At 38.8% G+C, this 17,295-nt stretch overlaps 1 protein-coding gene across 2 annotated transcripts in view; it reads right to left on the bottom strand.

Annotated features, from left to right (window-relative positions):
- rap1gds1 (Rap1 GTPase-GDP dissociation stimulator 1) overlaps positions 1–17,295 on the bottom strand; it is a 34,240-nt gene that overhangs the window by 16,392 nt on the left and 553 nt on the right. The window contains exons 2-5 of one of the 2 annotated variants that reach the window (XM_022747870.1): positions 11,864–11,971; positions 10,168–10,290; positions 8,218–8,343; positions 3,047–3,193 (exon numbers count right to left, since the gene is read on the bottom strand). In XM_022747870.1, the coding sequence (XP_022603591.1) occupies positions 3,047–3,193; positions 8,218–8,343; positions 10,168–10,290; positions 11,864–11,971 (504 nt within the window). The remainder of the gene's footprint in view (positions 1–3,046; positions 3,194–8,217; positions 8,344–10,167; positions 10,291–11,863; positions 11,972–17,295) is intronic. The other variant, XM_022747871.1, reaches the window with a different exon arrangement.

Raw genomic sequence — 17,295 nt, 5'->3', positions numbered from 1 at the left:
AAAGTGTAGTTAAAAACAGTATTATAATTAAGTAATGACACGACAGATAGGTGCAACGTACAGTTTAAACACCGATAAAATATTATATTATTTCAGCCTTAAGGTCAGACGGAACGGAAAATCTGAAACTGATTCTGAATCTGCTTCCTGAAAGACACAGAAACAATAAGAGGACACTGTTCTTCCAGTGCAAATGAAACTAAAGCATCATCTCTAGGACCTATTTTATTTCATGTGTTTAATTATAATCCCATTGTTGTACTTAGTAACTCTTTAACTGATTGATCTATGAGCCTTAAGACTTTGATGTAATGTTAATTTTACTGGGTTACATAGAAAAACAAAGGGAAGGGCAAGAATATGAAAATAGTACCAGTGTGAGAGAGAAGCCACTTATCAACTCCACCATGGTCTCATCTTACAAGCACATTAATCAACCTTGCTGACCATTAAAACACATGACTCACGGATTATATTAGATCTTATTAAGCAAGGAGAAATCCAAGCTGTTTGGTTGTCAACAAAAATATTAAAAAAATAAATGATTAAATGAATGTATATGTAAAGAAATGCACAATTTAGAGTGTGATCTCTTATAACCAGATATGTCTAGGGCTGGGTATTGTTCAAAAATGTTCAGTACTGATACTGATTCTTAACGAGACCTTTTTAAATGCCAGTTTTATCAAACCCATTTTAGCAAAAGGAAAATGGCAATATACACAACTGTACATTTTTAGTTTTATTTTGAAGCTCGGTCCCTTTGCTCACTCAAACCTGTTTGTGTAAATAAACAGCCAACAGCCACACTGATGAGATTTACTCATTTACTCCTTAGGTATCGAATGACAAGACATCAATCCTCGATAGTATCAAACCAATTCAGTCGGTCCATAAAAGTATTGATGGTCGATACCCAGCCCTAAATAAATCTGTATGGATTACCCCACTTACTGTGTAAACCATGGCCAATTACCAATGATAATGTTACTTTGTTAATGCCAATTAGAGTATTGACAGAGACCACAGTATAACCATTAAATGTTTTATGTAAAAACATTTAATGGTTATGAATAGTAAAAAATTAGAAATGAAGTATTAGTCTGGCTCTAGTGGTAATCTGTGAAACATTGGCCTCATTGACGATAAAACATTTAAAACATTTACATTCAAGTTAACATTATATGACCCTGTAAGAATACTCATCAGGCATTATTGTGTGTACTGTCATGGTTATCACAAGAATATCTTACATAGATTCATGTCCTTTTCTTGAGAGATTCCTTTTAACTGATGCAGCTGATGTGTTAGTAAGTGAGAAGCTGTCTCAACATTAGCTCGATATGAAGAGTCAGCTAGATGCTGAAAGCTGCTGAAAACTGCAGAAAGCTGCAGAAAGCTGCAGAAAGCTTCAAAAACTCATCCACTCTGTTAGTACAACCCCAAACCTCCCGTCACCCAGCCAAACACATCCAAGCATGATCCAGTGCCAAGAGACACTTTGGCAGGAGCTGCGAGTCTGTCGGATCACATACTTGCTGCTGTCGACGAGCCTCGTTATCACAAAGACACAAACTGCAGGATCGTCCAGATAGAAAGTCGATTGAAAGTGATGATGATACATTATGATAGAGACATATAGAAAAGGAAGCATAAGCTGTATGTAAACTGTGCCTTGATAGCATTAAATCTGGGTAAAATCATTTCAGTCTATGCTTTTATCAAAATAAATGTGGGTATTTTATGTTGAATCTATAAAAAGCTACCACTAGATTATTAGATTATTGGATATATGTATTTTGAAAATATGTTACAAAAGTTATCAGACAGGTACATAAATACTGTCCTGCACCCAAAAGAACATTTTCAAGAAATAAGCTTGGTCACTTTGTTTCAAAGAGCCAGATGAGAAAAGTGTGTGTGAAGTAAAGAGCTTGGGTCAGGATGTGATTAGCCTAGCTTCGCATAAGGACTGGAAACAGGGGGAAACAGCTAGCCTAGCTCTGTCCAAAGCTCGAAAATACACCTACCAACATCTCCAAGGCTAATTAACGACGAATTAACACTTTGTGTGAGGCAGTACTTCATAAATTCTAACGTCATATGCAACATTCTCACAATGACAAGTATCAACATGTTGATGTTTAGCAGATAATATTTAACGTGGTCACCATCTAATTAGCAGCAAACACAAAGTACAGCTGAGGCTGATGGGAATGTCATTAGTTTTAGGCATTGGTCACATATCAAAGTATTGTACAAATTTAAATTTTGACCAAATGATGTCGCTGGATGAAAATTCAAGATAATAATTATTACATTCCATTCTCAGGGGAGCATGAATGTTTATCAAATCGAACAGCAACACATCAAATAGTGATCCATTCATATGGAGATATTTCACTGAAAACCACAAGCATCAACTTAATAGTGGCACTAAAGGAAAAGTCAATGGATCATCAAGATTGTTATGATACATCATCTGGGAACCATGAATGTCTGTACAAAATTTTATGTCAATCATCTTGTGGATAGAGATATTTCACTGGATAACTAACAACTTTGAGCTGCTGGTGTTGCTGGACATGAAGTCAGGGGGAGTACCAAAGTCATAAGAACTCATAATCTGAGGACCCTGACTTCTGTATAAAAAATTCATGACAATCCAATAGTTGTCAAGATATTTCAGTCTGGACCAACTGACAGACTCGACATTACCATCTCTAGAGCCATGCCACTGCCATGGCTACAAAACATGGAGGGGAACTAGCTAATGAATATGTTCTATCTGCTGAATCTATTAACACAGCAGACTTACAGAGGGAATGGTAGAGGGAGGAAGGGCACTGCTACAATTACCTCAGAGGTGAAGTTGAAAAAGCAACAGAGAGCATGGTGGAAAGATCAGGAGAAAGGTCAGTCCAGACTAGAAAAGCACAGAATCCTCTGGTTCAGTTCAACCCTACTGTCTGTGTATAAGAAAGAGAACATTCGCTGATTAGTTGAGATTAGTTAACAGTTGTTCTTGGGGGAAGATGGTCATTACCATTATCATTGCTATAGTTCATCAGCATGCCACAAAAGACAGTCAAGAGCTTCTCATTTTCCGGCTCAGTATTTTGGTAGAGGGATTTAATGTGTTCAGCTACTATCTGAGCCCCTCCTGCCAGGTCAACTGCACTCCTGCCCTCATCTGCAAAACAAAGAGGCCAGGACACAAATCAACCACAAAGCAAAGGAGAAAGGAAAAGAAAAATAACCACAACTTGAAAATACACATGTAAGCAATGCTAAGTAAGCAGTATAAAACATATAAATCAATGCAAACTCAGGCTATAAAGTGTATAGAGGAAGAAAAGAATTATGACCACAGCTATATGACATGAAGTAAATCCAAGCCTACATTCTAAGCATGGTGAATAAGGATTCACCTTCTATCTGATAAAGGCTTTTTATTGTTCAGATCCATACAAGAACCTGGAGTTGGATTTCTTTAATGCTGCAATTGACATTGGTGGCCACAATTCTTCCCTTATAAAATATATTTCCAGACTATGCAACAGAATAAAGCTAAAGCTGTCCTGGCAGAGTTAATACCATTATTTTATTACAGCCCAGAATTAAAACTCAACACAATCAACTGCAGCAAAATCAAAGGAACTGCAGTCTTTAAAAAAAAAATCTGAAAAGAAGCTTGAATAAACCTTCCATTGACAGTGGATATGTTTGGCATAATATAGCCTTAATGCGGTGTCCACTTCCAGATTGTAGTCCTTTGAAGGACACTTTACCTTCCATATTGATACTCATCACAAGTTCCATCATCACTGTTGTTCTTTCATTTCTTTAAAGAAACAACAAATGCACAGTAGTCAACACTGTGTCTCTAGGAGGGCTTTGTATGGGAGAAGAGCTGCCAAAGGAAGCGTTACATGAGTCAGTCCTCTCAGTATCAGTGCATCTGCTACTTTCAGTCGCTCGTGGCAGCACGCCACGCCTTCACTCTCAACAACAAGGAAATGTCATGTACATCATATTCTGTACTGTTCATGCTGACTCAACTATTTGTTTCACGAAAAGCAGTGGCCATTCTAGAGTCTGTTGGGGCCCTGAGTAAATAATTGGCCCTGTGACCCACAACAATGGGCCCCTCCAATCAGTGGTCATCACCATTATGAAAAAAATAATCCGACACCAACAAAAAATGTACGAACATGTTTTTTATTCCAAATGTTCACTTTGGTAGAATTTTGAAAATATAAATGTGAAACAATTGAAAAACATTATAATTTTCGAAATATAGATTATAAAGAACAATAAAAATTTAAATAAATAACTAAATAATCATCAACACACAAAGCACTTTTAGGGAGGTTTCCTATTGAGACGTTAATTGCAAATCATCCATTGGTTTTTAAGGGGCAGGGAGCCACATTTTGAGACATGGGAGTAAAGTTTGTCAGCCCTTGTGGGGCCCCCTCACAGCCTGAGGCCCCAAGCAGTTGCCTGTCTTGCCTGTCCACAAGCTGTGCCTCTGAAGACAAGGCAGCAGACTTCACTGTGAGACAGGAATAAAGTGAGCAGGAACTTAAGTAGAGTGATGAATTTAGCTATGGCTAGTCCTTAGCTAACACCAAGGTATCAGCCTAGGTGGGAGCTCCCTACAAGGATCAGAAGCATAACAGCTCTAACTGCTCTAATGCATCAGACAGTAATATATGATAAATGTTTCTGCACCTCGTGAGATACAGATGAGTTGACGCAAGTTAAACGTTCTCGGTATGTTCCTTCGGATGCTCCTTCGGATGCTTCCATTTCAGGTGGCTGAATAGATTTGTCTTATTACCTGAGGAAGTGTCGCTTGTTTCCTGGCATACCCGAAATGCTGCCACACTACTGACGTTGAGTGCTTTTTGGTATTTTTTTGTCATCATTCACGCTGCTAGCTCACGTTGAATTGTTTTTCAAATATGTCACAAAGGACCCTACGATAGAAACACATTATATAATTTGGCCAATCAGCACAGCCATCTAGTAGGCAATCATTCTATTGGTTTGTGAAGGTAATTTGGATTCACGTTATTAGGGCAGACCAAGTTCAGTTGGTCTGATGGTAAAATGTCACAATCTCTATGATTTGCTTGAAAAGTAGATCATGGATGTTCTTCAAGATTGATTACGATATTTAATCGCCCAGCCCTGGTACTAACTGAAACATATTTAACAGCACATGTGCAAATAAAAAAATATTACACGGCCTCAATTTGTTTCCAACTCAAAGGTTGATAACACAACTACAAAGATGATGCGCTGAGCAGTGCACTCAACAGCGCCTAGGGTCATCTAGTCTGCTGTCGGCCATAAAACCTTCTTAAAGATGCTGCTGGACCAGTGATATCCTTTGCGTCTAAGTGGACTGAGCAGACATTTTTGGGCTTTGGATGTAAAAAGAACTATTTAATCACAGAGGTATGGAGGCGTTCATACCGTTTATGCGGTTTAAAGTAAGAGCATTTCTCACAGGCTCTAATTTACCCAGGCAGATTAAGACCCACTCAGGTAGATATTATCACTTGGTTTCAACTTAAATTAATCTTACATTAGAACCTTATTTCACTCCGTTCAAACAAACTAACTTTTGGCCACACACCTGTCTGAAGTGCAGTGCACTGCAGTAACTGAGTGGGGACTAGAAGCTTCTCTGTGCACAGCCATCTAGGTAGCGTCTTCCAATAGTGTGCATGTGAGACATTTACAGTACATTGTAAATTGTAGCAACAGAAAATAACATGGGTTGTAGTCTCCCCTTCTAAAGAGTCACACACTGCGCCAGCCACCACTACAAGTCAATTCTCAGCCTTTAGTTTAAAGTAGAAATAATTAAAAACATGTGTTTTTTGGTATTCAAACAAATTAAATCATTTTAGTTGTAAATGTCTCCTCATATTCACTTATTAAGGAAAAACACATTATCTGATAAATTTTCATAGTGCTGAATGAAGCATTCTAGTGTCTTGGGGTCCTGTACACCAGTGATGGAGCATGAGATGGACGCGCGTAGGTGAATTGGTACTGGGCCATCATGGTGAAGAGCGAGCTGAGCATGAAACAGCAGCTTTTGACTCACAAATAAGTGAAAGAAATTTCCTTTGCAGAGTGTGTGGGCTCAGTGTGCTCCAACAAAACGCTTGTTGGACCATCTGACAGTCTCTGACAGGACGTCTACACAGAAGAGATTCAGCTGCTTTTTCGGTCGGCAGCCTCATGGCACCTCATGTACGTCTCATGGAACACATAAACTCCCATTTTAATCAGCTGTCTACATAGACACATAATGCTTTTACTTGTGCTTTACGTGACCTGAAACTGATTTTTACACTTCAAGTCTATTTTCCTGCATTTTATACATGTAGCTAAAGTCATTATGTACTGGGCTCTGACCGCCTGAAGGCCTCCTGTGTAGACACACAGAGCATCAGAGCTGCTGCTGCTCTGCTAATGTGCTGCTCAGGCTCCACAGACAGGGAGAGGAGCCACTGGAGGTGGTCTCATCTGATTCTACTGATTCTACTGATCCTTCGTTACCTTTACCCTTATTGATAAAGACGTCTGAAAATATTTTAAAGATTATGACTTCTTGAAATATTTTACTAAATTCGTGACATGAAAATACTTTGAATTGTTCATGTCTACAACATAAGTACTGTGTACTGTATTTGATCGTGTTGTAATGAAAGTGATTTCAGAAGATCCTGTTTCATTTTAGTATTCTACTGAACTGACCAAGGCAATGTCTCACATATCACAAGCGTGTTTCTGTTAGGTAGCAAGCAGCTGCTTCTCCACACTCTCCCAGTGCATCTACCGTAAAACCATGCCAGCTTGCTGAGACCCCCCCTCCACTCAAACAAATGTCACATCCCACCAGATTCCACAGACACCCAGCTTTACAACAAGACGAGAAACTGTGCACCAGAATTGACAGCTGTGATTAAAGCCTCTAAAGCTGGCCTCAAAATCAGGCTTTAACTCTGCTGGTCGTCCCTGAGGTCAACACTCAAATACTCCACTGGAAGATTCACTAATGAAATTTCTTAGAGCAGACGTCTCACATGTGCTCTAACATTTTCAAACACAGTCACATTATTGTCAGATAAACTGTGACACCTTAGTTTTTATGCATGTCACTAAACAAATGGAATATGTAATTTATGACTGGCTAAGACTTTAAGGTGACCATGAAAAAGAAATATGCCTCAAAATGGCAGTGTATGTTGGAAATAAGTTAAAAAATCAGATAATATTAGCTCATTGCAGATGTTTTGGATCAGTGTAAATCTTGGCAGATCAGTAAAAAGCAGTACTGAAATTCAAAACTAGGTTTAGAAAGAGTCTCTATGTTATAGTGTTTGTCCATCAGAGAGCAATGACAAGTTGATTCTAACAGTGTAACATGTTGTTTTTCAGAACCAAGATTGTTTGCTAATGTGTTTATATATTATATCAGTATAATAAAAACTGATACACTGTTATTCATTTTAAACTATCCAGGAATCCAGTATCATCATGGCTAAAGTTTATATCACCTAAAACTAGGACAAATACTGTATCAAATGTGTCTATGTTTAAATTATTAAAATGATTATCTACAGAAAAGACACTTAAGATAAAGGTTTTTGTCTTTTAGTGTTGTCATTGGGACAGATTTTTCATAGTACTACTTATTTTTCAGAATTTCACCATGTCTGTCTTCTGTTTTTTTTTTGTAATGTTATCTTGTATGTACATATGTCACATATTTACAAATACCTTGCATATCATTCTAAATTAAGTTTATATGAGTGTAGCTTGTAGTGTGTTTATACTATGCTGTATAGTTACTATGTATATATTTTCATATGGACTCCAAATAAACAAATAAACAGTCAGTGGGAATTCAACTGACATGTTCACAGCTTACAGACATCAAGGCAGGAGCTGCAGTATCTTCTATGTGGATGCAGTGAATGAGGTGTGGTTCCTTAGATCGCAACAAGATTTCCTTGGACACATCCCTATAACCCTGTTAAAGCCTTGTGTAGCTGACACACATGCCTGAAGTGCTGTAGCCCAAAAGCAGCATCATTTTTATTACTTATCTTCTATTAGGTCGGTGAGGGTGATGACAAGGCTCATGAGGGATTCAATGTTCCCTAAGCAAAGCACACTCCTACTTACGGCTGTCATAACAGATGTTGCCAAGAGCTCTGCCAGTCTGCAGTAAAACCTCCTGGTCGGTGGAGTTTAGCAGCTGAACTAGAGGAGGGATGAGGCCGGCCTCCACACAGGGACTCCGCATGAACTCTACAGAGCAGCAAGGAGATTGGACAAAAGTCTTCAGTTCAAGGAAGTTAAGAGAATCATACACAAATTAGTAGCAGAACTTTAAAGATAGTACTTGTTTACAATAGAGTGGTTTACAATGCAGTTTCAGTGCTTATTGCAGTTTGGTCGAACCTAAAAACTTCAATCCCTTTAAAAATGAATTACAGGTGAAAAATCAACACTAATCTGAAACCATCTGGTTCTTCATGCTTCCTTATCAAAGTTATTTTATTACTTTTAAGCTCTGCAGGAAAAAATACCAGCAGCTCAAAGCTGAATTCTGGAATGTAAGAACTAATTCAAAATGTGAAAGTTAAAAGAAAAAAGATGGATATTAACAGGCAGAAAATCTGACATTCCTATGTCACATTTAACTGACAGCATAAATATATATTCTTTTATCCTCCAGTTCATATTAAAACCGCAATTTTACACAATAAAATATACAAAAATGTCAGATAATAGGATGAATACTGTGTATTCCAGAGGTAAAATAAAGTCATTGCTCTGCAAGTCACAAGTGTGTCTTAAGTATCTGCTTTAAATTCCTGATTAGTGTTGCACAATTAATTGAAATATAAAAGAAATTGCAATATGGCCAAGTGCAATATGCAAATCACAGGAGCTGCGATTTTTTTTGATAAAGGTAAAATGTGTCACAACATTGTTGTGCATTGTTAGCAGTGTTGTGGTTCTACAGAGACACCCTGACCTACAGATTATTTTCTCCAGACGTAAAGGAACAACAAAAATCACATCATCATTTTCACATTTTTTTCAGTAAAAATTAAATGAAAAAAACAACCATTCCTGCTTATGAATCATATCACAATATCTGCCAAAATAATCACAATATGATTTTTTTTTTTTTTGTATCATTCAGCCCTAGTCCTGAGTGAAGAACCAGCTCAAAACCAGCAGGTGCCAGGTCTGGTCAAAATCCCTAGCCAATAATACACAAATAATTTTAAACTTTGTATTTATTACTTTCAATAAAATAAAGATATAAGGTCTGCACTGGAACATTAATTCTGTGACACAGTAACAATAATTTGTAACTTCTGATCTCATCGTTTTGCAAGTCGTCTAATGCAGCTTTGCCTACATTGAAAGCTGATTCGCCATTACATTACATTAAACATTGCCTGGTGTGGCTTAAAACAATACAGTCAGTTAAAACTGTCAGGCAGAAAGGGAGTTGTCTTTAGCCCAGCAGTCACTTGGCTGCTTGCAGACGTTTCCGGAAGCAGTGACAGATAAATGCCAGCGGGTTGTTGCCAAGCTTGGCAAACTGCTGGGGAGTGATCATTAGCTGCAGTCTTGCAAGCTGCTCAAAAACTATTCATTATCCTAACCTTTTCTTGCCCCAAGTTCTGTTCATGTCTGCTTTTCTCTGCTTTAAAAGCTTCTCATGTACTCTCACAGAGGCATTATGGAAAATGGAAGCTCTCTGACAAAGCAGTTATGCAAGGTTTGAGTCCTTACACAATAACCTCACACTCAGTGACAGCTCAGCTGCAAAACGCCAAGGAGGGCTACTGAATCTAGCCCTGGTCTGAAATGACCTGTCAATCCAACATAATACTATTCAATTCTTCAAATATCTTAATTTATACTTGAGTTCTAAAATATCCATCACTGACAAGGTCGCTCCATTTACATTAAAATAATGTATTCATGACAAACACATGGAAAAACAAAAAGGATGTGTGCAGGAGAAAGTGTAAAAACTGAATAGTGACAAATGGAGGAACAGAGATTCAGCATGTTCCTGGGTGGATGGGCTTGGAAAGCGATTCTCACCATTTTTGGCCACCTCAGCAATGATGTTGGCTACTTTAGGAGTGCAGGAGGACTGGGGGTTCAGCAGGGTGGGGAGCAGGGGGAGAACACCCATCTCCTGGATCTTCACACTGGCCTCGGTGTCTGGAAAATCAGAATCAGTTTCAATGGCATTAATGCATGCTTTCAGAAATATAAGGTGTCTATATATTCTAACTATCATTGCTATAGCCATGTCAATTCAACTTAGGGTCAAAACATGTGACATTTAAGTGTCACATTGTACAATATCAATTTGGAGGCATGTCAGATTGTTCTATAAATGCCTGGTAAACAGATGTACAACTATGTAAATAGACTAGATGGAGATGCAGCACAGAGGCACTGGGCGGATGGACATAGTGATGTTTGTCAGGATATATTTCCAACACAAGTGTTGCTATCCTCGCTAATTGGCACCACAAATACAATTAGGTTAAAGTAATTACTAATATTTTAACACCAGTTAACTGTTGCATCCAAGATGTTACACAGCCATTAAATTCTGCTCAGTTTTCTTCTTTCAGACAAGTCAAAGAGTCTCAATTTAAATTTCCATTTAATCAATAAGGATATTAATCGTCAGCAACCTCCCTGATTCCCACCAGCCTCAGCTGTACTCTGTGTTTAGGGCTAATTAGGACTTAGCATGCTAAACTAAACTAAGATATTAACTATGGTAAACATAACACCTGCTAAAAGAGTAATTTAACAGCTGTGTTTCACTGTCCTCATGGCTGAAAGGTTTAAGTATGTTTCACATCTGACCACACCCTGCATCACTGATGGGTGTGGTCACACCGTCCATCACTGATGGTGTGGTCACAACTGTGCTGTCATGGGGTCCTTGAGTACATCTGTACAACCTGTAAACCACTGCAGCTCAGCGAACACCAGATTTCCAGGGGGATAACGTTACTGTTTAATGTCAGCATGTTGATGTTAGCAATTAGCTCACAGCACCACTGTGGCTGGAAACAAACCAGTGTGGTATCTAAATGCACTGTGTATATTAAAGGGAACTTGCAATGTTAGCACATTCTGTGTCATTTCATGCCATTTTGTAGACATGAGCCACAGAAGGAGTCACACCGTAAGAACTTGGTCTTCGATTTCTGACACTTTTTGATTATCAATTTTGCAGCAGGTTGTCATTGGTTCAGGTTTTTCAGGGTGAATGAGGATGTGCCAAAGAGTTCACCATGATGCTGTCAACACAGTGTATAGGGACATTTACTGGTCAGACTATTAGACTGAAGCAATACATTGTCACAGGTTGAGCACCACAGGTTCTGAATGACAATGACTCCAGTTAAGAAAAGATCTGCTGTACAATCAGCTGGAGAACAATTGCTCATTCAACAGCGAGACGTCTACTCATCCACATTATTCAGCTGTCTGGCAAACAATGTCACGCTGTGTCTTCAGGCAGACACTGAGCAGCTTAGTCAAGGGCCTCATTTTCAATACACATACATTTCTTATCTGAGTACAATCCAGATATGATTTATTAAATTAACAGCTGAGGACACTAATAAGAGCGCTTACTTTTGAGTCATGTAGGAAATATTACAGAGCTGGTGCGAGGTCCAGTGCAGGCAGATTGCCACAGAGATTTTACAGAGCAGAAGAAAAACGGTTTTTAATACACACTCAGTGTAAATCAGGCTGAGCTTACTGTTGTTGGCGAGCGCTTTGAGCAGACAGTCCAGACAGCTCTCCACGCTGTCAGTGGCGCTGTCTGTCGATGCTAGCTTCAGCTTCTCCAGGGCTTCACTCAGGTTGTCTGCAAACAGAAACATTCAACCAACAAGAGTTGACGGGATTTTAACTGAAAGAGATGATGAGCTGAAAAGGGCAGAGAGAGAGAGAGCAATGGTGTTCAGGCTGCAAAGCACAATAAGCCAAGGTCCATGGTAATGTATTATTCTTCTTGTTTGGGAGGGGGAATTACTGCAGGTTTATTTTCACACATAAGAACGGTAACATGCCACTCGACTGAAGTTCACAAAACAATGTTTTAAGGTTGACCACACTAAGTTTCAAAGCCATTTTCAAATCGTCTGCAAATGTACCAATCTTCTGAGTAAAACCAGTTCAGAAAAACCTCTCCAACCAACCCAGGTGTGACAATAAGTGTGCCATACTGGCCAAAAAAAAATTCCAGTATCTTGTACAGCACTGTCATAGACTGGAAACCTGTTCAGTGTGTGTTGGGATATGTTCCAACCGCCTGCAACCACAGAGTAAGACTACGTCCACAGCACTACGTTGACGAGCGTTTAAGCTCTATATCAGAAACGATCTCTGTCCAGACTAACACACCTGAAAACGCATTCATACCTGAGCAATCACGTACACTGGGCATGCGCGAGCTGGTGTAAACAGGAAGCAGATTATCTACTCTGCAATTGATTAGCTGCAAAAAACAGTATGAACAGTTGACAGTATGAACAGTTATAATATTAAAATGCAGAATTTAACTGAACAGCTCCTAGCAAAGACAATAACGTCAGTAACACTTGTAATTCATTATCATGTTGCGTTCACCACTTGTCGGGGTAATAAGAACCATGGAGCTACCATGGATGTCTACGTCATCGTTTCCAAAAGTCTCTGTTTTTGCCCATCCAGACTACAACGCAAAACCCCAGCGTTTTAAAACGAAAACATAGCAGTGTGGACATAGCCTAAGTGGTTTAGAGAACAGTTGGGTGGATTAAATATCTTCTGACAATGTCAAATGATTTTTCACTAGGATAGTAGTCTTTAAGGAGGACTGTATTTCCTCAAATAAAAGCCAAGAATAAATTAAAAGCTGGGTCTCCAATAATGTCCAGGAGCATGGATAACATGATTAAATGGCCAGGGATGAATGAACTCCTGGTGCCTGTCATATAATTAGACATAATGTACATTTCTACTGCTTTACTTTAAAGAGGCTATTTGTAAGTTTTCTCTGCTGAACGTAGTTTCTTGTCAGCAGGTGGTGGTGCTTGTCACCTGATAACGGTTTCAGCCATCATTGTGTTTATAATACAAGAGGTTACAATACATCCTCTGAACAGCTACGTCTTCAGGGCAGACCGGAGGCTACAGTGATGAGACAGGCAGTGGTAAAGTTGCGTTTTTAATCTCCTGTAAAGTGTCCTTGAGTGCTGTGAAAGGCGCTGCCAAATAAAATGTATTATTATTATTATTATTATTAAAGGATTGAAGTTTGATGCTGAACTCACAACATTTCTTCTAGACTGTTCAGTAAACAGCTATTAATGCTAACGTTAGCTATGTAGCAATAGCAAAACCTACATATAGCACATCTAACAATATAATCATGCTATATTCATGCTTTCAGCCTGAAGATGTTTCACAATAAAAGCCCTGTTAATAAGGGAAGGGGTTCTGTCCACTGAGATGCTAGGGGACTTTTGATTTGAAACGGTTACAGGAAGTGTTGAGTACGTTTCAACAGCGTAATGCACAAACTAAGAGGGAAAACAGGAGTGGATCAAAAAGAGGCTTCTTACCAAAATATTAGCTTATTTGCCTCTCAAATAGAGAGAATTAGAAATAAAGGCCTGCCTAAAGAATGTTTATCTTCTTTATTTATGGACACTAAAGACCTCAGACACTGTTTGAGGAAATGCAGTGTGTAGCTGACACTGATAATAATTTACAGTAATTTGCTGGGGGTTAGGTCTTGTGGACTGGTGGATTACCATTTCTTCAGACAGTCAGAAGGTAGCGTAACATATGTGGTTTCACAGTAACTTTTTTATGATCAAGCTTTGAAACCATCACACATCTCAAGAAAATCCATCAAAGTCCAATTCAAGAGTCATTTAAGTGATGAAGTCATTAGTGCAAGTGCTACATGCATCTCATTGTCAAACAGCCAGAGGCCGACAGTGTACCGGTCATTTTAAGGAACCGACCAGTGGCTAACACATTACAGACGTTCATCTAAATCTAAATTCATACAATTCTCGCTGCTTTTCCATCTTTGGATCCAGAAACTTCACACCTCATAACAAAAGTCCAAACAGCAGCATAGAGCATGATAATATAGATGCTGCATCATTACATATGATCGTTACATATCACTCACCTTCATTACAGCACTTTCAATGTACCACACAATTTTTTCTAAATTCATCTAGTGAACATTTCACTTTCATTTTAGAGAAAAAACCTGTGTTGACAAATACTTTACCTTGTACCACAGCACCTTCAGTGTAGTGCTGATCTATGGACATTTTTGTCTAAACTGTTCTCTAACTGGTGAAAAAACAAATAGTTACAAACAATAATTAGAAAAAGACAGTTACAGACGTAACCCCTGCTTGAAGACACAATTGTTCAACCCGATGTCCATGGGTTACAATTAACTAGTTAGGAGGTTAAATAGATTTGCTGTTAATCTGAATATTCTGATGTTATTTTTTTACGAAGTACTGTTAGAACCATCCTGGGGCCAGATGCATAAAACTGTGTAGATTCATGACTAAAACTATGTGTATACACAAAACCAGAAATATTCATACACATTTTTTCGTCAGGGTTATAAAACCATGCATCACCTTTATAAAGCTCACTCATTAAGAAATTAGCCACATGTGCACGAGCCTTGTTTCCACTCCTACAATTAGCCATAAATGGGTGAAGACACTCCCTTAATCCATCAGTTGGTATTAAAAAACACTGTCTCCACCACAAGTTATCAGACACAGAGAAGAAAGACGAGACAAGAACAATTTCAATGACTGTGAAACTGAGGTAAAAACGTGCATCAGCTTACGTTAGTATAATCACACTTAATGTAAAGTCCTGTTTAACTCTGAACTTCATTTATTGGGACCAGAGACGCCTTGATGAGGCTCCAGACAGGCTCTAACACTGTGATTAGTCAATATTGAAATAGTATCAGCTTACAGAATGACTCATAATAAATAATAAGAATAATAAACAATGCCGAAGGAAACATTGAGCACTAACACAATTACTTCTGTTTATGAATTGTAAAACTGTTATTGCTGTGTAAATGGCAAAACTTTTTAATAATGAATAAAGCTCCATGAAGTCATTTTATTTTATGTTAAATTACGTGTCTCAGCTTATTTTGTATGTTTATAAGTACCAACTTATGAGCAGGAAATGGTGTACGCATGTTTTTTGTGTGTACGCATCATTTATGCATCGGGTCCCAGGTGTACGCATCTCAGTTGTATATATAAAAACAATTTGGCTAGACTGGTGAACACAGCCACTAAAGTCACTGAGAACAAGCTGGGAGGTTTGTATTCTGCTGTCCTCTGGGATGCCTTTTATGATGCCTCTGGCAAAAATAACATTAAGAAAAAGTGTTTTATTTCCAATGCAATCTAAAATTTAAATGTGAATTTTGAGATTACATGTTATTTTTTAGCTGATGGCTACCTACACTTTTACTTTGATGGAGCGTCCAAGCTAACAGTCAACAAAATGAGGAACCTGCAAACCAGCTGATTTTGCGAACAACTGCTTTTGACTTGTCTTCATCCTTCTTTACTCTGCTCCATTAAAAGGACTACAAGCCATCAATCTGCTGGAATGCCAGCCATGTTAACCACAGTAACTGAATCAATCATTTATTGCTGGTGTATGTCCATCACATGCTATGACAAATGATTAGGTTATCATTCCTGCGGCAGAGAGAAGCACTGTGTGCTGTGTAGTCTAGTCCCTCCTCCCAACTTGTTCAGTGCACCGGCGCACGACAGGCCACCAAAATAAAACAACATGTCGGCTGCGTGGAACTTTGATAAAGTCGGTGAGACTGATATAACGTACGCCATTTGCAATGCCAAAATAAAATACATACATTGTCAATGCAGCCTGTATCTGACTTGAAATCCTATTATTCTTTAGTTTGTACAATGCAACTGAGTTAATGAGACATATTGGCTTTTATTTGCTATTTTGACTATTTGCACTGTTTAGCCCATTGAATAGGCTTAATAATTTTTCTGTCTGTTAATAATTGTGTTAATTCACATAAATTAACACATGTAATTAATTAATGAATTAATTATAACTTAGTTGTCCTTACTGTAGGATACTTGTTGCTGCTATAACAAAACACAAAAAAATGATTGCTATCAGCACATATGATCGGTATTGGTGGCAAAAAAAATGTGATCGGGGCATCACTAGCTTCAATACAGTATATGTGTTTTATACACAATGATGCTTATTCACTCTGATTGACAGCACTGCCAATTCAGTCTGTACAGTCTACATTCTCAGCAAAACCTGATTAGGACTGACCTGTCAGATTTGCTCCAGACTGCACTCTAATTAGTGCAGAAGCTGACACACTACTTTCTCTATTGATCATCAGCAGAGAATAAGGTAATGGTAAGAATCATTGCAGTAACACAGGCAGTTGTCTTAAAGCTCATTCCACCATTGTACCTACAAACCAGGTGATGATACATTGCATAAGGGCTGGGTTGCAGACGCTGTTGCAGTGACCTGGTTGTTTCTGTCAGTTGCTGGTGCACTACACAACCCACACATCCATCCTTCCATCCCTGGATGTCTTATATGACAACATGAGTGCATGATTGCATTCAGGAACACCACTGCCTCACAGGGAGACTGGTTTTCTAATGTGTTTGGAGAGTTTACAGCAGGCTGTTAATGTCAATTTGTATTAAACTTTATGAAGATGCTGCACTCAAACAATCAGTAACCAGTGTTGTGTCTATCATCAATAACCAGAACAAACAGTAGCACTATAGAGAGCAGTGCAGTATAAACAGCAACACAAAGTGGGCTGCTGGATCCTATTGCATAACAGCTGTGGAGATGGAGAAGTGCCATCTACACCATCACTGCCATATCAGGGGATGTACGTTCATGTAGCTGCTGAGACCTCCACGTCGGTCCCAGCTCAATCACACCAGGCACGAACAAAGGCACTGACAGTTTATAATATTCACAGAGTTAAAGGGAAAAACGACGAGCCAGACGACCACTGGGAGCAGATAGAGGATGGAGTCAGGGAAGCTACCCCACCCGAGCACTGAGGCGGACGCGCGCACGTACACACGATTCAGCCACAGTCAG

Source organism: Seriola dumerili, unplaced genomic scaffold (assembly GCF_002260705.1).
Source record: "Seriola dumerili isolate Sdu_G_001 unplaced genomic scaffold, Sdu_1.0 BDQW01000111.1, whole genome shotgun sequence".
Classification (NCBI taxonomy): domain Eukaryota; kingdom Metazoa; phylum Chordata; class Actinopteri; order Carangiformes; family Carangidae; genus Seriola; species Seriola dumerili.
Note: the sequence above shows the minus strand (reverse complement) of the source record. Positions and strands in the feature narration are given on the sequence as shown.